The following is a 23641-nucleotide window of genomic DNA, read 5'->3' on the forward strand; positions in this document are numbered from 1 at the left end:
TATTACGACGATTTTACGACGCGTTCACTATTTAGTCGTAAAATCGTCGTAATACTGAAATCCAAGATTTTGAATCTTTTATAGCTTATTGGTTGTAAGGTATTTCACAAATGTTTTTGATTGGTTATCTTATTTTATATGAAATGCTATCAATCTGATCAAAATCAAAAATTTGAAAAAAAACATACATATTTACAAGTTCATGCATGTTTTCGTAAATGATAAGTAAAAGGATATATATATTAGATTAAGGAATTTCAATATTTACTTTTTCATGTCATAAATCCATCATACATGCAAAGTTATAAACCTTTTGTTATATGTTAGGATACAATAACCTTTGCATTGTTCTTTATGCAATAAGCCTTTTGAAAGATTTAGGGTTTGATAACTTTTTAAATAAACATCGTAAAACCATCGTAATATAATCGTAACTTTACAACGGTTTTACGACTAAGTTTCCTAACACCGTCGTTAAATCGTTGTAACGTTTGCACCCGGATAGGCTCCTGATCCGAGGTACGAGGTTATAAATATTGTAACGTTACGACGGTTTTACGACGGTTTAGGGTTTAGTCGTCGTACAACCGTCGTAACGGTCAAACGCTCCCATCATGACACGTGTCATGTCATGCAGTGGACCGACTGTTATACAACCAAATCGTCGTAAAATCGTCGTAACGTTACAACGATTTTACGACGATCACAAAATCTATATAAGGGACGCGAGTTTTCTCCCTTCGTCGCTCATTCCTCTCTTCCCCCTCTCTCTCTCTATAACTCTCTCTCTCTCTCTAGAAAACTAAACCTCTCCCTCTCTCCCTACTCTCTTAGCCATTTAATTGTAAGTAATTTTTTTAAATTAATTTCATTACAGGTTTTTTTAAATAAGAGATAGGCCTGGAATTGAGATAGGTTTAAGTTCGGAATTTAGATAGACTCGGAATTTATAAATATATGATATAATTAGTAACAAATGTTATTTAATTTTGTAGATTACGTCGATATGGCTCATCGGGCTAAGAGGTTCCACTACCGACAGCTGGTAGATCCAGACGGTACGGCCCCATCCACCTCAGCGACCGGGTCAGTCATCCCGGAGTCCTCGGGAACACAACAGACGGTTTCCCAACCGGTCGTTGTACCACAGCCGGCTCCGCCTCCACCACCACCAGCCGAACCAGCGGCCCCGTACCGGCTGAACCTGCAGTCTCGATAGAGCCTATACCGTATGCCCAGTTTACGGTACAGGATCTTCTAAGCTAAACGGGTCATGAGACTATGAACAAACTCGATCCGGATCGAGCCCCAGGAACATTTTGGTACGAGTTTTTTTTTAAAATTTTTTTTTTAAATAATTAATATTTATATTTAATTGAATTAATTTACTTTTTCTTTGCATTTGACTAGGTTTACGACCGAAAATACGGTCGGTTGTAACGTTGCGGACATCATCAAAGGGTTTTTTGTACAACCCCATACCAGCTGGAAGAAGCTGGATCAGGCAACACTTGACACTTGGTTCAAGTGTTTTGCGGTAAGTACTTTACAATTTTGATTTATATTAATTATTATTTTTAATGTTTTACAATAATTACTAACTTTTTGTTTTTTTCCTAGCAAAACTGGCATTGGGAAACATCTGCACACGGACGTGTGGAGACGACCTTCAAGGAGAAGGTCAAATTCCGCCTCAACAACACCGTTTCCGACTGGAAACGGAAGTGGGAGGTTGACGGCAACAAGACCAAGCCGGCGCCTATGGCTGATACCGTCTGGCGGGGTCTGGTCCAGTACTGGTTGGATCCGCACAACCAGACTACTGCCGCCAAGTGTTCCGGATCCAGGTAATTTAACTTAAATAATAATTACATTATGTGTTTTCCTTCTTATAATACATTCTAATGAATATATTTTTCAGGAATGCTATTGACGATGCGGGAAATTGGAAGAACGTCCCGTACATTTCCGGCCAGATTCTTTTTGCCGGAAGACGACTTATGATGGTAATTTAATTTAAAATATTAATTTATTGTTTTTAAATAATTAATTCTTATTTTCTTATTCATATTTTCATTTTGATTTTGTAGGTCGAAGAAAACGGGGGATAACTTCCTCCGATGACGAAGGTCTTTGCCGAGACCTGTAAGAAGCGAAACATCGAATTCACGGATCCTCGGGCGGAGGAGATCTACAACGCCGCCTGTGCGGTGATCGAGGAGCGGCAGACGCAATCGACCCCGGCGCTGACGGTGGCGGAGATGGACCAGATTTTTGAAGAGGTAACTTTTTTTAATAAATTTAATTGATGTAATTTTAACTTTAAATTGAATTTTTAACCATAATGTATTTAAATATTTTCAGGTTGCCCCTAAGAAAAAGGGGCGGGTATTAGGGATGGGATCCATCCGTGATACCCCGACAGCTACGGCGACTGGTCACGTCCGGGCTCCGGATCCGGTTATCCGCCAGGAGATCGATCATATGCGGACCCACTACGAGACGAAGATTGACCAGCTGTACGGTGTCTTCGAGATCATGGGAGCCGACAACCCGTTGTTCATGGCGCAGTTGGACAGGTTGCGGGCTGATGGAGTTCTCGGATCGTCTGCCGGGTCATCTTCTAGGAGGCAACCACCGGTGCAGACGGATGAGGAGATGTTCCGGTCTCTCAGGGTTGATCCTCCTAGAGCTGGAGATCAGGCGCCGGAAGCCTCTAACCGAAGATCCGGGGATCAGGCAACGGAAACCTCAACCCGAAGACTCGGCAAAGAACATGTCGAAAACGATGGGGAGCAGGCCGGTGACGGGATCGACTTTAGTTTAGATTTAGATTTAGATCTTTAGGGTTTTTTTTGTAAATACTAAAATTAATTTTAATTCGAAATTTAATTAAATTTTAAATTATAAATTAATTCTTTTTTTTAATTTAAATTTTAATTCGAATTACTTTTTTTTTATTTTCAATTATATAAAACGTCGTATAATCATCGTAATATAATTCTTATTATTTTATTAAACCGTCGTATATTCGTCATAAAAAGTACGACGAAGTTACGACCAAAATGTACAACGACAAATATGACGACTATACGTCCGTGTTTTCTGACGATTTTACGACGGAATGATAAAATACTTTACAATTGATTTACGACAAAAATTGCATCGTATATTTACGACGATCCTACCTCGATTTTTAACGACGACTTAACGACGGTCTAGGCAAAGACCAAATCGACGCAATTCGATGTAAAATCGTCGTAAAATATACGACGCATTTACGACGATCTTTTTCCGTCGATGTTACGACGAAAAGAAACCGTCGTAGAGTATACGACGATTTATCTATTACGACGATGAGTTTACGACGATTTTGAAATCGTCGGTAATCCGCTATTACGACGAAATAACGACCATTTTGGCCGTTGTAAAATGGTGTTTTTCTTGTAGTGTCCCTTCTTCCACTTCATCTTCTATGTTGTGATTTTTTTCTTATTATTCTCTGACTTCTTATTCTTCTTCTCCCGATTATTCTTCATTTCTCCAAATTTTCATCATATTTTAAATGTCTTTGTCTTATTCATCTTCTTTTCCTCTTAGGTTTTATTTTTTCTCTTTCTTAATCTTTTCTTTGTATTTTTTACTTCTTCTTCATCGTTGTTTTTATCTTTAACTTGTTTTTTTTACCATCTATATCTTTTCAGACTTCTTATTCATATTATTTTTCTTCATCTCTTTGATCATCTTCACCTTCTTCTACTTTGTCTTCTTCCTCTTTTGGGGGGTTTTTTTTTTAAAATTCATTTTTTCTTCCATGTATTTTTCCTCTTCCACTTCGTCTATGTACTTGTTTTCTTCTCCAACTTCTTCTTATGGTTGTTATTTTATTTCTCTAGATTCGTCCTTTCATTCTTCTTTGTTCACCGTCTTCGTCTTATCCTACAATTTTTTTTCATCATTTTCTTTTTCCTCTTCTTTATCTTTTAGTTTTTCATATTCTTCGTCTTTTCCTTCTTATCCTCCATCATTTTCAACTCGTACTTCCTCTTCTTTATCGTCTTCTTCTTCTTTGACTTCTTAATTTTTTTCATTCGGTTTTCTTTGTTTTCTTCTTCTGATTCTCATCATTTATTGTTCTGATTTTTCTTCTGCCATTTTCTTCGTTTTCTTCTATCGTATCTGTATTCTCTAGCTTCTTATTCTTCCATATCGTCTACTTCTTCTTTGTGATCTTCTTCTTCTTTTTCTTTATCTTTTTTTCTTTTATTTATATTTTGGAAGTTTGGAAGTTGTCAAACATATATTTTCACATTTTTATGGGCTTGACTATTTTGACACAAACGATCAGTTTCAAAGAATCTTGCAAAGTAGAAGCATAGATAACATAGACACATATTATCCGACCATTCGAACATAAACTCTCATTTGAAACAAAGGATAAATATAGTTTAAAAGCTGAAACAAAGTCACAATGTCTAATTGAAATACAATACACAATCATCTTAGGATATAATTTTCATTACAACTGTTTATAGCAAGTATAGGCCACAACTGTTGAAGCAGCAACACAGACAACAACAAGAACGGCATATATATGTATCTTATCGCTCCCAATTCTCTAACCATGTTGGTATTATGCAGACCTAAGTGTTACTATTTATTATAAAAAAGGTCTTTTCTGCAATTTATCTTTCCAATGTAAGCTTTTTAATTGTTGTTCTCAATTTCAAGTTGATTATCAGCTGAGTTCTCCAGAAATAATGTCTAATTAAATTATGAGTTGCGACTGACAATAGAAAATTGTTACTTGACTTCTTCTCAAAGATTTTATATGGTTTTTCTCTGCCATTTTCTTCATTTTCTTCTATCGTATCTGTATTCTCTAGCTTCTTATTCTTCCATATCATCTACTTCTTCTTTGTGATCTTCTTCTCCTTCTTTATCTTTTTTTTTCTTTTTTTTTATATTTTGGAAGTTTGGAAGTTGTCGAACATATATTTTCACATTTTTATGGGCTTGACTATTTTGACACAAACTATCAGTTTCAAAGAATCTTGCAAAGTAGAAGCATAGATAACATATACACATATTATCCGACCGTTCGAACATAAACTCTCCTCTGAAACAAAGGATAAATATAGTTTAAAAGCTGAAACAAAGTCACAATGTCTAATTGAAATACAATACACAATCATCTTAGGATATAATTTTCATTACAACTGTTTATAGCAAGTATAGGCCACAACTGTTGAAGCAGCAACACAGACAACAACAAAAACGGCATATATATGTATCTTATCGCTCCCAACTCTCTAACCATGTTGGTATTATGCAGACCTAAGTGTTACTATTTATTATAAAAAGATCTTTTCTGCAATTTATCTTTCCAATGTAAGCTTTTTAATTGTTGTTCTCAATTTCAAGTTGATTATCTGCTGAGTTCTCCAGAAATAATGTCTAATTAAATTAAGAGTTGCGACTGACAATAGAAAATTGTTACTTGCCTTCTTCTCAAAGATTTTCTATGGTTTTTCTTCTCCAGATTCATCAATCTTCCCTTTCTTATTCTTCAACATCTTCATATAGTCTTAATTTATCTTATTCTGACTATTAATTTTCTTTTCTAGTTTTTTTTCATGTACTTCGTCTTCTTTTTCTCCCTCTTATTCAACTTTCCGATTTCCTTTTTTCTCTTCCTTTCTTTCTTTTTTTTTAATCATCTTCGGCTTCTTCTATTTGTAAATAAATACAATTTAACATCACTTGTTTTATCATTTATAAAACTTTTATACATTATGATATTTTTTAAAATAAACATTTATTCCATAATTAAAATTTATTATATCAATTAAAAATAAAAAAGTATAGTAGACTTTGTTTAAAATCACTATTACTATATTTTTGTCTTGTCACTAATGTATTAAATCACTAGTCTTTTTTTTCTATGTCAAAATGAATAATAATATAATGTTCTATTGACATTTTTATGTATAATACATCTTAAATTAACTTTGTTTAAGTTTTATTGTTAAATTTGAATCTATATTATTTATATTGTTTATTTCAGTCATAAATAAAAAGATTTGAAATTTAAATAACTAATTTATAAATAAAAAAGTTTAACTCTATTTTGGAGTAAAAAATAGAGTTTCTCCAAATATAGAGGGAAAAAAATAAAAAAATATTTTTTAGAGTTGGAAATAGAGGTGGGTTGGAAATAATTTTTCTCTACAATAGCATTTAGAGTCAAAAATAGAGGTGGGTTGGAGATGCACTTATAGATCTTCTTTATAATATCTACAGGGGAATGATTCCAAGTTCCAACCTATTAAACGGTTCGACTTAAAATCCATCAAATTTCTTATAGTCGGTTGTATAATTAATTAATGTTGTGCTACTTAAACTATTGGGTCATAAGGTCCATTGTATTCCTTTAAAAAAAAAAAAATCAGATTACCTTTTTTTAGGTTTCTATTATGAATAAATAAATGAGTGTTTTCAGTAGCAGAGTTCAATCTGCATAACAGTTTGGTTTCCGTTCAGATTTTTTTTTTTTTTCAGTTTTTCAAATTTTCGGGTTAAAAAAAAAACTACCATGTACATCCATATCTTATATGGTATGGTTCGGTTTGAATATTCACAGTTTTTGGCTTATTCAATTTTATACCGAAAAAAATTATATCCGATTTAATTATAAGTTATGTGGATTTCGATTGATACCAATAAAAATGAAGAAAATTGATGTATTTAAAAATTATAATTAACATAGTTATATTATTATATTAAGATTTCTTTAGAATTTAGACATATATTTTCTGGAATTAATATATGAAGATTCATATGAGTATTTATAAAAATAATATAAAGTGTATACTATGTATTATTATATTAAAATTTAGAACTAATCGGTTTTTTTTGTTTAATCGGTTAATATCCAAACCATATCTGTATTCTATGGTTTTCAAAAAAATTACATCCATTTGGATTATATGGTATAATAGAAACCAAATCATATTGTTCTAGTTCGATTTAATTTGGTCGGTTCGATTCGGTTTTACCAGATTAAACACCCCAATTTTCAGCAAGGATAGCCATTCGATTACCGGTTAGGTTTGTTTTCAGATTTTTCTGTTCTTTTTGGGATTTAAAAAATAGGATAAATTAGTTCGGTTCAGTTTGGTTTTAAACAATTTGGTTAAGTTTTGGACAAAATAACAAAAATGCACACCATGATGTCTGAAAAACTTTGCACGTTCTTGTAACAAATAAATAATTATACAGTGGAAGAAAAATTCAGTTATTACTTACCATGTTACAACTAATTAAACAGATAGATGATAAACATGAGTTTACATCAACTAAGCCGAGGAGTTATTGGTGCTCGTTTTCTTGGAAGAAGAAGAGGAAGAAGAATGGCTCTGTTTCTGTGAAGAATTATGGCTCGACGAAGATGACGACTCGGTGAAGAAGACCACAGATCCATCGTTTTCAACTAAAGCTTGGATCGATCTTGGAAACGGCGGAGGATTCACTTCCAAAACACCTTCAAGAATCTGAACAACTTGACTCATCGTTGGTCTATGACTCTCCTCGTCCTGTATGCACCAACACGCCACTTTACAAGCTCTCGTGAGCTCCTCTACGTCCACTGGCTCACCATCTAGTCTCGTGTCAAGCAGAGATCGGATGTCTCCATCTTTGGTGAGTACAGTTGCAGCCAAACTCGGAAAGAATCTGACTTTCCCGTTCTCTGATTGCTCAGTGTTTCTTCTCCCTGAAACAAGCTCGAACAGCATCATCCCGTAGCTGTAAACATCAGCTTTCGCTGTTATGGCAACTCCAGAGATCCATTCCGGTGCAAGATAGCCTCTAGTGCCTCTCATTGTCGTCAAAACCCTGCTAAAATCTCGACCAACAAGCTTAGCTAAACCGAAATCAGCAACTTTGGGACCGAACTGTGAATCTAACAAGATGTTTTCCGGTTTTATATCGCAGTGGATGATACAGTCTCTACATTCATCGTGTAAATAAGCCAATCCTCTAGCCGTCCCTAACGCTATTTGGTAACGCAGTTTCCACCCGAGGACGATCTTCTCTTCGGTTTGGTCGATGAAAAGATGTGAATCCAAAGAACCATTAGGCATGTAATCATAAACCAGCAACTTCTTGTTTCCTTCGGAGCAAAACCCACGAAGCCTCACTAGATTCATGTGTTGGATTGTTCCTATGGTCACTACTTCTGTCCTAAACTGCTTCTCTCCTTGGCTAATACCTTCAAGCCTCTTCACTGCAATGTCACTAGAATCCTGTAAAGCCCCTTTGAACACCGAACCAAAACCTCCTCCTCCTAACTTCTCCGAGAAATTCTTAGTCGCGTTCTGTAATTCTCTGTAGCTAAAAGCAGACAACGTACCATCACTCTTCTCTCTTCCCATTCTCTTCCTCCTCCGGTACCTTAAGATTAAGATTACCACCAACAGAACGAGAGCTATTGCACCTAAAGAGCCTAGAACCGCGCCAAATATCATCAGTTTGTTACTCTTACCGGAAGATTCACTAGGCATGTCGGAAGCAGCGAGTCTAAGATACAACGTATTCCCTTCGCTGTTATCTTCTTCGAGTTGCTGAAGATTCAACACATCTTTACTCCAACTCGAGCACCGGTTCGAGCCTTGATCATGCGCATAAGCCTTGCAAGAACAGTTCCCTTGGCAAGCAGATGCACAATTACCAAGACTCGTTATGACCACTACATCTGGATTGTCAGGTAATTTCACGTTGGAAAGAGGCAGAAACTGGTTAATGTCTCCACGAGAGCATTGTAGCTCAGTGTTTCTGACGCACCCTGCAGAGTAGTCCTTCAAGTCCCAATCTTTTTGCGAATCGGGCCTAAACCCTCGAGGACATTGGCAAAAAGGTTGAGACTTCTCATTGCATATCCCAAAAGAGCCACAGTAAGCATAGACTTGGCACTGTTCCCGAGGCTGAGACCAGAACTGGTTCCATAGGTTGTTGGCCTCTAACCAATTGAACTGCTTGATCTGTCCAGACACATCCATGACGAACCGTGACACATTCAAGTGGTTGTAGATCGTGTAAGTGAAGTATGACTCTGTCGCGTTAGTGAAAAAGCTGAAGTTGTAGATGTAGTTGAGTCTCATTTCGGGGACTGAATCGAAGATCCTGCTCTGAGAGTTCCAAGGACCACTTGACCAGTACTGAGTCGTTCCATTCCAGAGGATTTTGTAAGCTGTGGACTCGTCTAGCTCGAGAGAGAACAAACCTGGTGATGGGTCATCATCATTCTTCCACGAGGTGAGTCGTTGACTCTTTCCGGTTCGTTTATCTAACCGGATTTTGACTCCGGGAAGCCACGTGTTACCAGGATGATCAAAGCTTTGCCATAGAACAGAGCCGGATTCGTCTCTGAGAACGAGATTGCCGTCATCTTGCAAAACCGCTTTGAGAACAGAGGAAGTGTTTGTGGAATTGAGACCGGTGGACCAAACCGGAGTCTGGTTTTTGCCGTCGAGTAAAACTAAGTTTCCGTCGGAGATTTTGAGAACCGATGCGTTCTTGTCGGTGACTGATTTGTCTCGATTAGCTACCCAGACGACGGTTCGTTGAGAGAGTTGCTTATACCACATACCTATGTAGAAATTTGAAGAGGTGCCTGTTTCAAAGAAACCCATTTCGAAAGTTTCGTTGGAGGAGACGAGTGTCTGGTCGCCGGAGAGAGTAAAGTCGGAGGAGATTGTATCGGCGGCGGAAGAGACATGGATACAGAGAAAGAAGAGAGAAAAGAAGGTGAAGAAGAACGAAACCATGGAAAAAGCTTAGAGGAAAGAGAGAAAGATGGAGAGAGAGAGAGATCATATGAAGAGTCTTTGCTTTAATGAAAAGATTACAAATCTTTTAAGTCTTTGGTCGTGACTCCATGAGGTTTGGTTTGTCAATGGCGAATTGGAAAGAAGATTTCTTGATTTTATGTTGATTGGTTTTTTATTTGGGAAAAGTCAAACAAGTTGCATAATAATGGGGGGGGACCTACTATTGAATCTTCTCTTGACCTCGTCAAATTCATCGTCTTTATACGTTTTGTTGTGAATATACGTACGTTTGCATTTTAACCGAACTAACACCCAAATCGCACAATGATTGACTTGAAGTCTGACACGACGAGGAGGAATGTTGACAGATGATATGAATAGTTTTCACTTGAAAAGAAAACTCAGGACTTGTTCTATATCGTCAGATTTTTCTACTACGTTGCCTTACATCCAACGGTTGAAAAACCTCTAACCTAAATACAAAGTATCATCCTGGACTTAAACTCACCAGATTCGTTCTAGACTTCTAGTAACCAATACCAGTATACATAAGTGGAGCTTCTGAAAGTTCTGGCACCATCCTGGTATGTATTTAGTTAATTTTGTGATCAACTTGCTCTAATTTGCTTCTCCCTAGTCAGGGACATTACTACCAGAAGACGATGAGAATTTGAACACATCTACATTTGCAAGAAATGATATCTTTCTCTCTCGCTGCTTCACATCACCGCTCTCTCTTGCCGCTACAAGACCACAAATCCTCATACTCAGGTTTTTTTAGATCTTGGGTTTCTAGGGAAAGGATTAGACGGATTTTGGTTAATTCTGATTGATTTTTTTTTTCCTTAGTTCTGAGCATCTATTTTCGTGGGTATGCTTCTGACTTTGAGCCAATATCACTTTGTTTAGTCAATGAATCCTTCAATTCTTATCCGCAGGTGCAAAATCTTCTGCAGCAAATGGTGGATTTTCTTACAGATTTTTTTTTTTTTTGTCTCATTAGGCCTGTGAATTGCAGCTTCAAACAAGTAGATTCTGATAAATCTGGTCTTTTGTGTTTTTCATCAAAACAGGTTCCATAAAATGTCGGACTCCATCACTGCAAAGAGTATCCTTACATCAATATTGTATATGGTTTTACTTGAATGTTGCTTCCATTATCATATTTGAAATGTTTCCTAAAAAGAGTAAGAACCATGATCTTTTTTTTTTGGTCAAAAAACCACCATGATCTCTAATATTAGTTTCTTTCTGCCATTAAACTATATGAAATGACAATTCTCTAATGACATATTGGATGTAACGATGATCCCTGATAATTGTTTCTTTGTGTTTAAATGTCTATTTTATTAGATAGTATCACACGTGTCTGTGTTATGATCTTTAGTTAAGAGTTCCTCTTATACACATACTTCTTTGCTCTCACTGATTTTCTTTCACGTGTTAGGAGGTAAGAGACCTTATGCAGCTGGTGATTCTGACTTCTTTCAATATTTTGCAGATTGTTTCTTCTAAGTCTGGTGGAGCTGAGAAGAAAGGCTTTGACCACAGTTAAGCAAAACAAGAGACTTAAATCAGTTTCAAGTGCATCTCATTACTACTGGTTTGATGTCTTGCTCATGTACATGAATAATGCTTTGTTTAACACTCTTAGGTCGATTACTATTTACACAGTTCACCAAATAAGTTTTTTTTTTTGGTCTAGTTTGTGTTTTGCTGCTAAAATTTTTTTATCTCTGTGAAGGCCAGAACCGGAACTGTTGAGCTAAGGAATTTGAGTGTATGGAGTTCGTTGCTGGTGTCACTTGTAATGTTAGTTTAATACTTGGATCGAGACTTTTGTAGTGTTTGTTAGATATCTATTTGTTGTTGAGACTTGGATTGAGAATTATATACTTTTTTTATATAGCATATGTTTAATGCAAAACAGGTTTCTTGCGAATGTGGAATAAAATAATGTAAAACAATAAATCGTAACTTAAAATGAGAGCTACAAAATATTAGATCCTGGCTTGAGAAAAGAGCTACGGAACATTAGACCATAGCTTGAAAAAAAAGCTACGACACCTTAGATCATAGCATTAACAAAAGCGCAACAATATCAATTAGTATAGCATTAAAATGAGCTACAAGATTATATATCAAAGCACTGACCAACACTATAATAGAATATCATATAATAGCAGAAGATCAAAACGCTATTATAGCTCCGGCTGTTATATAGTTCATCGAAACGCTATTAAAACCATGTGATAGCGTTTATCTTGAGCTAAGAATATCCATTTTTCTTTAAATCGATTTTGATGTGTCCGGGGATAGAGATACCTGGCAGCACAAACATCAGAGAAGAAGAAGAAGAAAATCATCAATGCTGTGGAAAAAAGCACTAAAAATTAGTGTATAGATGGAAAAAGATCTTGGAGGATTTGTTAGTATGCACAATTCCGTAGAATATCATCACATAAAGCAGACAGGGCAGTGTGTTAGCATTTTGTATTGTGTGTGTTCTATTACCTCATCGATCAATGAAGAATCATGTTCTTTTATAACAGCATCTACCTGTTCATTTCTTTTATTACACAGGGCACTATCTCTTTCTACTAAGGCAGCTACTTGGAAAACAAAAGGAAAGACTTCCACACTTTTTGTGAAAATGGGTTGTGTTTCAACTGCTTGTTTTGCTTGAATTTAAGACTCTAAGATCAAATTTCGAACTTGTTTTGCAATATTTTTCAAGAAGATAATAACTAAAAAGCAGAGAAATACTTTACGGTTTTGACTTTTGGCAAACATAAAGGATCACTAGCATTGTCTTCAATCTATAGCCTTTGCTGTAAACAATGAATATGTTTTTTGATTATTTTCTTGGCAGAATTACTTGAAGACGGAAAGGTTATGTGAATAGATGGATGCCTCGAGAGATAACGCTATTCAATCACAATCTTCGTCAAGCAGCTCCAATGTGGTGGTGATGATGGTGGTGGTGGTGGTGGTGGTGATGCCTGTGGCTGCAATACTCCTTTGCATAACTCCTGCAACAGCTTTTACCAATGTGACGCTTCTCTCTTTCTCTGCATTTTGATCCACAAGCCTCTGGAGTCTTCACTTTGCAACAAATCTCTAACTTCTTCACTTGCAAGTCAGATAACACCAGATCAATAGGACTTGTGCAACAGCTTTGATTTGAGACTTTCACTATCTCTTTCTCCTTGCTGCAACAGCTTGAACCGGCTTTACTACTCTCCACCACATTTACCAAATCAGAAGACACTTCTTGCTTCAAACCAGTTCCACAACACAGAGATTTGCAATCAACACCACCTTCAGTTGCCGGATTTTCTGTCTCTTCCTCATAAGCCAGAGTTATTTCCTCAGTTTTCTTTTCATCACCGCAGCAACCAGACTTGCATTGTCCTTCATTCACTATCTGCATACCCTTCTCAAGATCAAGTCGCTCTCTCACTTCCACTTCTCTTTTTCCACAACAAACCAACTTGGAATCACAGCTTACGATGTCCAGACATGTCTTCTCATGGCAGCTTTGTTTCATTTCCTCCTTGTTTCCGCAACATCCCGAGGAGCAATCCAGACTCTCTGTCTCTTCCTCAGAAGCCAAAGTTATTTCCTCGGTTTTCTTTTCATCACCGCAGCAATTAGACTTGCATTGTCCTTCAATCTTTACCTGCAGGGCTTTCTCGAGATCAAACTGCTCTCTCACTTCTCCTTCTATGCTTCCACAACAACCCAACTTGATATCACAGCTTACACCAGCTTCAGTTTCCAGACATGTCTTCTCATGGCAGCTTTGTTTCACTTCCTCCTCGTTTCCACAGCATCCCAAGGAGCAATCAGAACTTTCTGTCTCTTCTTCAAAAGCCAGAGTTATTTCCCCGGTTTGTTTTCCATCACTGCAACAATTAGACTGGCATGGTCCTTCATTCTTTAACACCAGGCCCTTCTCGAGATCAGATTGCTCACACACTTCTCCTTTTGTGTTTCCACAACAAACCAACTTGAGATCACAACTTACACCAGTTTCAATGTCCAGACTTGCTTTCTGATGGCAGCTCTGTTTCACTGACTCCTTTTTCTCGCAGCATCCCGAGTTGCAGTCCATATTATAAGCCACAACTGTAGCTTCCGCAGTTTTTCTTTCACCGTCACAGCAGCCAGACTTGCATTTTCTTTCATCTTCAATGAGAACTCTCTCCTCCAGATAAGTTGTTTCCTCAGTAGTAGAAAGCATCAAACCTGTTTCCTTAGCCTTTTCTTTATTTCCACAACAGCTTGATTTACAGGTTTCACCAACCGTTTTCTGCAGCCCTTTCTCCAAATCAGTTATCTCCTGACCAAGAATCTGCATCTCGACATTTCCCTCTGCTTGCTGCTTCTCCTCACAACAGCTCTTTGCCACTACTATTTCCTTCAGCTTCTCCTTTTTGCTAGCACAACAACTTGATCCACTTGTAATTTTCAGGTCAATTTTAGACTTCTTGCATGAGCTCAATGAAGCGATATCTCCCTCTGGTTTCTTACTTTTCTCGCCGCAACAGCTATCTTTCACAAGCTTTACATTGTCTCGCTTCTTATCGCCACAACAACCAGCAGAGTTACAATGGTCAGAACTGGTTTTACTGCTTGGTCTCGTCATCACCTTCTCTTGAGTTTTCTTGTCTCCACAACAGCCTGAATTGCATTGACCATTACCACTCTTTGATAACAAGCCTGCTTCTAAGTCCACGTCTTCATCATCTCCACCTTCAAGTTTCTTACCATTCAACATAGTTGTAGAAGCCCTGTAACACTTTCTGTTCTTGTTTTTGTCCTTCTCTCGCAGCAACAACATACTATTAAGAATCACAAGCAGACAAGTCCCAACATCAACAAGCACCGCAGCCCAAATCAAAGGATGACCAGCAAACGCCAAACTCAGTATTCCTGCTTTCAACGTGATAGATATAAACACGTTTTCAACAACTTTGCGTCGAGCTCTTCTTGCTAGCTTTATCGCCTGTGGTATCCTTCTGATATCATTTGACATCAGAATAATATGACCAGTCTGTGTTGCAAGCGCAGAGCCAGAAATACCCATGGAGATGCCAATATCAGCTGTAGCTAAAGCTGGTGCATCATTCACACCGTCCCCTACCATTGCGGTTGGTCCTTCTTTCTTAAACTCTTGTATGATTTTGGATTTGTCTTCTGGAAGAAGTTCTCCATGTACAGCATCCAGAGCATTCCCTAGCTGTTTCATAAATAAATAAAAAAACATGTCGAGGTTTTTGTCACGTATTAAGAGAGTTAATCAAACTCTGGTTTTTAGTCTCTCACCTGTTCTTGAGCATGCATTGCTGCATCTTGATTATCTCCTGTTAGCATTGCGGTTTTGATTCCAAGATCTTTTAGTTCCTTCATTGCTTGAGCTACACCGGATCTACAAGCATCAGAAAGATTGAAAACTCCAGCTAGTCTTTCACTTACATAGACGTATCCAATAGTTTTTCCACCTTTGGTATCAACCTCAATCTCTGGAACTGGTCAAGAAATAACATTCAAGAAAGAACAGTCAAGTGGTCAGACTCAACAAAACTTTCCATTTGAGTTTTTGTAGCCAAATTTTGAAGCTTTACCTGTTGAACAACCAGCTCTTGAAGCAATCTTTTTGTTCCCAATGTAAATATTGTTCCCATCAATCTTCCCATAGATTCCTTCACCTGGAAAATTTTGGTAATCCTCAACCTCTTCAGGCCTAGGCTCAACAGAAACGGATCTAGCATAGTCCATGATTGTTGTTGCCATTGGATGACTTGATTTGCTTTCAACACTTGACACCCTGAAAAACATTGTATAACCAGAAACTCTCAGTCATAAGTTATATCTCAAGAAACTGGTTTTGTATCAGAACACAAATTTTTTTACCAGTAAAGCAAGCTGCGTAGGCTTATATCTCTAGAGAGTGACTTGAAATCTATGACAATAAACTCTCCTCTGGTTATAGTCCCGGTTTTGTCGAAAGCAGCTATCTTAATCTTTGAGAGTGTGTCAAGATAATCAGCACTTTTGATCAGAAGCCCTGAAGTCGCCGCTTTGGTAAGTGCACAGAAAGTAGCAACTGGTGTAGAGAGGATAAGACCACAGGGACATGCACTGACTAACACAACTAGTGCCAAATGAAACCAATGGTTGAGGTTGTGAACTTTCATTATAGCCGGGACAATCGCAAAGCAAGCCGAGATTATGATGATTGCTGAAACAAATTCCAAGAAAACACAGAGGTTTTCAAACTACAGGTCTAAAGAACATAGAGAAAATTCGAAAGAACAAGTTCTTGTTATGTCTTTGCTTACCTGGAGTATAGTACTGAGAACATTTGTCTATTAGCCTCTGAGATTTGGTTTTACTGCTCTGAGCTTCTTCTACGAGTTTAGCCATCTTGGCAACCACACAATCACTGGCTAAAGCAGTTGTTTTCACACTTATATAACCTGCAAATACACAATGGAGCAAGATCAAATGAGTGAATGATATACCTTAAAGGTCAAAGATTATAGCATTTTAAAGAGGATTACTCACCGTTTAGATTGATTGTTCCAGCCCAAACCGTAGAATCTCTCTGTTTAGGAACAGGAAATGCTTCGCCGGTTAAAGTTTTCTCGTCTACTTCACAGTTTCCATCCACCACAATGCCATCAATTGGTATAGTTTCTCCTGCTTTAACTGCTACAACTGTGTTAAGCTTAACCTCATCTACTTCAACTTCTTCTCCAGTCTCTGCTATTATTGCCTTCTGTGGAGCTAAGCTCATCAGAGACTGCATCACCGAGCTTGCCTGAGATTTCAAATATATATGCCATAATCATTACCTCAGATATCTTAAAATCAATAAAAACTTCAAAGATTTAAATCATCCTTATAAAGAAAAAGCAAGAAACCTCGCTATTATTTGAGAACATAAATACGTAATAGATGGTTAGTTAACAAACCTTGTAGCTAGCTCTTGTTTCGAGCCATTCGGCTATGGTGAATAAGAACACAACTGCTGCAGCCTCCATGTAATCTTGCATTGCAAGTGTTGCAATCACTGTTTGACGTTATTGGAAGATCATTATTATTAGTTAAAAGTTAAAACAATCATCACCTGATCACATATTTAGAAAACCACAAGATTTCACAAGCATCTCTAAGTGCTCGCAGCACTTCCATATGGAGAAAGATAACAGATTTTTATTTGAATACAAACTTGGTTTATATGGTTTTTCTTTCTTAACCGGGTCTCTTAAACCGAAGTTCCAAATAGAAATAACTCAACAATAACTCAATGGCTGTTCAAAAAAAAAAAGATTGATTAATCAATGGCTAAGTCAAAGTTAATTATCAGTTCCAAATTGTAAATTGATTTCTTAACTATCGATGATCTTTTTCCTTCAATTATTTTGCTTTTTGGTTTTCTTTCACGAGTTAAAACTTAAAAGTGCATTTTTTCCCAGTTTGAGTCGTAGAAGATAAGCCAATAAAAAACCACTTAACCTTTTTTCCATCTATGACACGTAATTGCAATTTTTATTTTCATAAGAAGATTAATTTTTCAAAATGAATTAACAACACATCAACAGTCAAACGAATCATTAAAAAATATACCAGAAATATTTAAAGTTCCCAATGAACCAGACAACTCAAAGAAAATCGATTACGAAACGATCAAACGACCATTTCTCTAGCCGCCTCGATCGTTTTAAATCAGTATTTGTATCTATGTTGTATTATACAACTTAGATACAACTTGTGTGCATACAATAATTTTTAAATTTCATTTTTTATATAAATATTTTTGTTTCACGTACGCGTAATAACAAATATATACATTTTTGTAAAGAGAAATAAGAAAGGCGTATCTTTTTTCTCCATATTTTGAATACACCTTTAAATTTTTGCATTATCTTCCACACCAACTTTCCAAGTCTATCACATGTTCACTTTACCTATATCCAAAGAACATTTTGATATTTTTCTATATCCTATTACTCAAATTTACTTTATATACAGAGAAAATATAAAGTCGTTTTATTTAGATCCATAACTCAAATTTACTTAATAATACAACAGAAATATCAAATTGCTACATTATTAATATTGGAGTTATAAAAGTAGAATTTGGGCACATTAATATGGCCTTGAATGTTTGCAGATTTTAGAATAGATTTTGGTTTTTGTTTTTGAAAAATCTATTTTTTCATCCATTCAAGATTTTAGTAAAACTGATTCCCTATTTTTTAGGAAAACTAGTTTTTCAAATAACTACCATTTTGTAAACAAAAACTAAAATCTACTCTTATGTAGTTTTTATCTCAATTGTCGAGATTTTTTGTTCTATAAAAATAAAATATATATATATATATATATATATATATTAATTAAACAATTCTTAGCCATCAATATATTTTTTACATAAAATCATCAGTCTCATACTATCATACATACAAAACAAATCTCATAATTTTGTCAATTAAATTTCTGCAAAATAAATTTAATTTATTAATAAAAATGTATCTAAATTAATAACTTTAAAAGCATACATATTTACATACACATTCATATATGCATTTCAGTAAAAATGTGCTTGTTTTTTTAAACACTTAAAACAAAACAAAGTTTGAAAAAACATAAAAAAAAATATAAATCAAGGTTTTAAAAAAAAAAATATATATATATATATATATATATAAACAAAAACCAAAATATAAATAAACCACCATTCAAGTTTTTTTTGAACCCAAAATCTACAGCAAAATCAAAAACTGAAAACTCAAAAACTAAAATCTAAAAACCAAAAACCAGAAATCAAAAACCAAAAACTAAAATCTAAAAACCACTCAAACATTCATGGCCTATATGTTTGGATATTTCCCATGTGTATTACTTTTTACAATATTAAGAAAAAATAAAGGAAAACTTTTCTAAAAGGTTTCGTGGAGTGCTAGGTTTGCAGGAAAGCAGTATATATAAGCTTTTGTAAAAGGGCTTAAGGCAGAGTAAAGACTCGCAAGTTTTAAGAAAAGTATACTTTAACCAAAAAAACAAATGTTTTAAGAAAATTTTAGGTCTATTAATAGGGCCTTACTATGACCACAGTCTTCTCATTTTTTTTTCTTTGCCATAACTCCATAGTAGTATGATTGTATGAACATATATTGATTACGGGTAACCATTAAACTAACAAAACACTATAGTTATTAGTTATAGTTATAGTTACACGTCAATCTTGAGTCATGCGGGGAAAAAAAGTAACTTTTATGAAAAATTAATAAAAAATGAAAAGTGGAATTACCGGTTATAATGACTAGGATGTTGATGTCGACCCTTAGCCTTCTTACCGAAGCAACGGCTTTTGCAAGAATCGGATAAATACCAGCGGCGACGGCTGCGACAGCGAGCCAACGAAGAGGCGAGTAAACAAATTTTAAGAAGGAGAGGAGGAGGAGTATGCCGGAAACCACCGCGAAAGGGCTTGGCCATTTGTTCTTGAAGTTGGTCTCTCCGGTTACTTTCACGTTTGCCTCTAACCTAGCTTGGTTCAATGCCTTAGCTGCACCACAATTTTGTTTGGAACTCGGTCATTAAACAACCAATATGTAAGAAAATTGTTTTAAAAAATCATACTTTTCGATCGTGAGGGAAAAAAGTCACTATTTTTAAGTCTAATTGGAATATGTTTCCTATCAAATAAAAAAAAATATAAAATACAGTTACAAAACGAGTATCATCCACTACAAATTAAAAATTCTGATAAAAAGATCTGGTAAAAATCTCGACAGGCTTTCTTAGAATTTTTTTGATTCTGCATATGTTTTTGGAAAATTAAATCTACGTATGACGTCAACCAGATATACTTGTTTACACGATACACGACATGCGGTATGTATGATCAGTGCATTATGCAAATATTAGATAAAAGCTGGTTCGCAAAAAAAATGTATAGAAGTTGTAACAATCAGTTTGTTAGATCAATTGAACGTAATCCAAGGAAAAGTTTAGTGAATGTTTACTTTCGTCTGAACTATCTAATTAAAACAAAAAAAAAACCTATTAATGGAGATAAATTGTTTTTAGTAACGTTTTCTTCTGCTTTTTGTTGTTGGAAAAGAAAACTATTTTTTATTCATAACTTTTGACCTTTAGCGTGTCAGCTTGGGCTCCTCCGATTTTAAAACACAAGCATTTACTCAGTAAAAATCAGAGGAAACCAATTAAAAAAACACTTTGGTAAAAAAAGATCAGTAGTCCTTTTAAATGATTTTATTTTTATTTTTGTTTAATGAGTTTTTGCTTGTGTTTTTTACGATAGTTTAAAAAGACTTGATTTCTAATATAACTTTTAGTTTTAATTTTTTAATTTTTGTGTGTTCAATTACTAAAATCAAATAATATAAAAATAACCAATCAAATAGATATTGATGGATGACAACAATATTTTGCAACATAACAAAAAAAAAAACAAAAAATCTTCTTGGAAAAAAAATCGATCAAAGGAAAGAGGTTTTTGAGGGGTACCCCAAATAATAGGGTGTTTAGTTAAACATTAGAATTGGTAAAACCTTCGAAAATCTGAATTCCCTAGTTTTTAGGATTACCATTTTCCTTAAAACCTTGAATAGTTGATATAAAGTAATTTTCCTAAGAATTAAAATGCAATTGGAAAGGCAAATTAAGCTTTAGTGGTAGAATTGTTAAATTTCATTAGAAGTGACTTGTAGCATAAAGTAAAGTAGTCAGTGACCAAAAAGTGGCGTTTGCGTTGCGTATCAAACCACGACGCGAAACCAAATAGAGAAAGAAGAAAAGATAATGAAGTGATTTTTTCGTGTGTGATATTTTTATGCGTTACCAATTTGAAACGGAGAGATGAGATGACTGTCGTGGACAACGATCACGGTTCTTGACGGAACGATGACGGAATATTCCTTAACGCCGTCGAGAGACTTGAGAATATTCTCGATCAGAGGAATCTCCGATGTACAACAGATTCCCAAAACATCGAAGTAACTCTTCTGCCACTTCTTCTTTGTCTTTTTATCTTCTTCTTTGTTCTTGTCCTCCTTCTGTGACCCCATTTCTGTATCAAAGGTTCCCTTTAATGATTTATGAATCTGTGAAACGACACTTTATATATATAAAAAAAAAAGGACAAATCATACCACAAAAAGAGATTATTTATGGGTTTATGGCTACTTTCACTCTTTTTTATAAAAAAAAAAAGGAAAAAAGAAAAAAGAAAAAAGCAAAACTGACTTGATGAAAGGTCTATTTAAAGATTGGAGATATCATAATCGTAAATTACATTGAGTTTTTGTTTTTTTGCAAAAAGGAGGAATTTTTGGATATGGGTATGTCTAAAAATCTTAACTCTCTCATTGCTTAATCCGGATTATGAACAATATTCAATTACGAGGAGGAAGACGAATCAGATATTGTTATAGTCTGATCACTTTTTATGAAATCTATGTAAATTAAGAAGAGAAAGAATTAATACCAGAGAAGAGACGAGGCCGAGCAGAAAGACCAGACCGGTTTGGTTCGGTTCGATCAGATTACAGTGTTACCAGAAAGGTCAGGACAGAGAGTGAGAGAGGTTTTGGAACGTAAAGAGGAGAAAGATTGAGGTGGAGAGATTTAGTAATGGTAGTTGCTTATATAGGCAGATAAGTAAGAATGTTAGATGAAAGATGATTGGTTGGTTTTCTTTAATATTATGTACATTACCAAATTTTTGTATCAAAAATATATATTGTTATAACTTTTTTTCTATGCATTCATTCGACCAACTAATTTTTCATTTTTAATGATTCATAACGGATCATATAAACTTGTTTTTAGGGTAGTTCTAACAGTACCAAATCTTATATTTTGTTTCTCCAAAATTACCAACTAAATTCAAATATATAAAAAAATAACTCGAAAAATAACAGTTCAAATATATCAAAATTACCATGTATCAGTGTATCAATAATTCTTAAAACTTAAGAAAGGCTACCAAGTGAATCAAGCATCATAAACCTTATACAACCTAAAATATATGGAATTTTTCAAAAAAATTTGGTTATAGTTTGGAATTAAAATATGTTTTATTGCTATAGGTTTTTTTTGTTTACCATGTAAATTTCGAAGGCGATTTTTAGTTATTTGTTTTCAGTAGATTCCTTCCTGATTTTCAGGCTAGTTCCTATATATATATGTTCAAGATGTAATTTCTTTTTGTTCAATTTCCAAGAATTAAAAATTATAAGTTGAGTTTGAAATCGATGACATCAGATTGTAACGCTTTATTCACTATAATGGATTATAGACTAGTCTAACTCCTTTCGACCAAAAAACATAAGACTAGTCTAACTGAAAATAAAATAAAAGATTGACGACTCATTTACAGTATACAGAACTTCTTAAAACTTGGGTTGACAATATCTTATATCTTTGAGATTTGAAGCTAGCTAATTCATTAAGTAAATTTTTTCTTAATTACAAGATCAAGGGAGTTAATCTGTTAAAGTTTCTTTTTAAAAAATCTAGTTGCGTTTCTCTTAACGAACGATCAAATTATATGAAAAAGGAAAGAATGCCACAGCAACATCAAACCTTCGGTTGTTAACCTTAAAGTAACATGTAAAAAACTTACAGCCATGGTTAGATACCTCTGAACCGTAATGCAAGTGAATCTTGTAATCTCGCAAACTGTAGTTGTCATGTGTTTAACATTGTCCGATGGAAAAATAAGATTTCCGCATTTTCAATGTGAACACCCCCGAACTGCCACTCAAAATATAAACTTTTAAATCAACATAAAACCTGTAGATATTTAGACCGTTAGAGATAAACTATACGTAGTGCAGTTATCATACCAATTAAAGGTAAACAATTGTTTCTATTTCCAACTTAGCAAAAGATGAAATCACAAGCCATGGACATTAGCTTAAGAAGTTAAAAATATTAAAATCAATTGTAATAGCTAAAGAAACCATTGTCAAATGATACTTTTGCACCCATTTCCTTTTCTGCTTCCTGCTTTTCCCAAACAAAACCCTTTCATTTCTTCTTTGTGTTTCATCAAAGTCGCTTATAATATCGAGGAACGATCCCAAGGTTCAATATTCCTACAGATCTCAGTCTCATATAGATATGCTAGATTTCCTAACTTTACTATTTTATAGACTTATTGATCAAAGTATCTTTGTTTTCAAATGTCTTTCTTTTTCACAATATCAAATACTCTTTTAAATTGTAAAACTAAGAATTAACATATGTAAGATGTTGATGTTAAGAAATATTACCCTCTTGATTTTTGTTTATGATTAATAAGATTTAAATCTAATAAAATTATACATGCAAATCGGAAATTATAGTTCGCCATTGAAAACGTTTTAGATGCCAACCCGGTTAACCCGAAAACAAATTTTAATCTACAACAACAATAACAATTCATATTGTATTAAGAAATAAACCACGACTTGAAAATTTTATTAGAAAATGTTAAATTTCTTTATTAAAAATATGTTATTTTGTTTATGGTTTTATTTTTATATTTTTTTGTTACATTCTGCCTCCAATAACAACTAAAACAATTTTAAATATTGAGTGAGGATAAAACTTGTCCGATATGGCGAGTTTACTAGTTTAGTTTTGACAAATGATACTCGCGATATACCATATCTAACAATTGGAATTACTAGAGTTTTGTTTTAATAAATAGCTCAATTTTGGCAGAGGTATTGTTCATATTTTATCGATGTTTGGAGGTAATTTAGACTTTTAGGGCATCTCCA

The 23641-nt window shown here is 34.9% G+C and overlaps 2 protein-coding genes across 3 annotated transcripts; both read right to left on the minus strand.

Moving 5' to 3' along the window:
* Positions 1-7235: 7235 nt before the first annotated feature.
* Positions 7236-9942, minus strand: LOC18026032 (G-type lectin S-receptor-like serine/threonine-protein kinase At2g19130). Its single transcript, XM_006409020.2, has one exon. The coding sequence runs from the start codon at positions 9825-9827 to the stop codon at positions 7359-7361; it is 2469 nt and encodes an 822-aa protein (XP_006409083.1). The 5' UTR covers positions 9828-9942; the 3' UTR covers positions 7236-7358.
* Positions 9943-12506: 2564 nt separating this feature from the next.
* On the minus strand, positions 12507-21489 carry LOC18026034 (putative cadmium/zinc-transporting ATPase HMA4). Of its 2 annotated transcripts, none has more exons than XM_024160634.1 (10): positions 21358-21452; positions 20713-20974; positions 19156-19413; positions 16814-16911; positions 16404-16659; positions 16178-16315; positions 15750-16077; positions 15461-15663; positions 15162-15364; positions 12507-15075 (listed from the first exon to the last, which is right to left on the minus strand). In XM_024160634.1, the coding sequence occupies exons 2-10, from the start codon at positions 20936-20938 to the stop codon at positions 12778-12780; spliced, it is 4008 nt and encodes a 1335-aa protein (XP_024016402.1). In that variant the 5' UTR covers positions 20939-20974; positions 21358-21452; the 3' UTR covers positions 12507-12777. The 2 variants fall into 2 exon arrangements, with proteins under 2 accessions (XP_024016402.1, XP_006409084.2); XM_006409021.2 differs by having other exon boundaries at positions 12508-15075; positions 20713-20940; positions 21358-21489.
* Between the last annotated feature and the right edge of the window lie 2152 nt (positions 21490-23641).

Source organism: Eutrema salsugineum, unplaced genomic scaffold, assembly GCF_000478725.1.
Source record: "Eutrema salsugineum unplaced genomic scaffold, Eutsalg1_0 scaffold_11, whole genome shotgun sequence".
In the NCBI taxonomy this organism is placed as follows: Eukaryota; Viridiplantae; Streptophyta; class Magnoliopsida; order Brassicales; family Brassicaceae; genus Eutrema; species Eutrema salsugineum.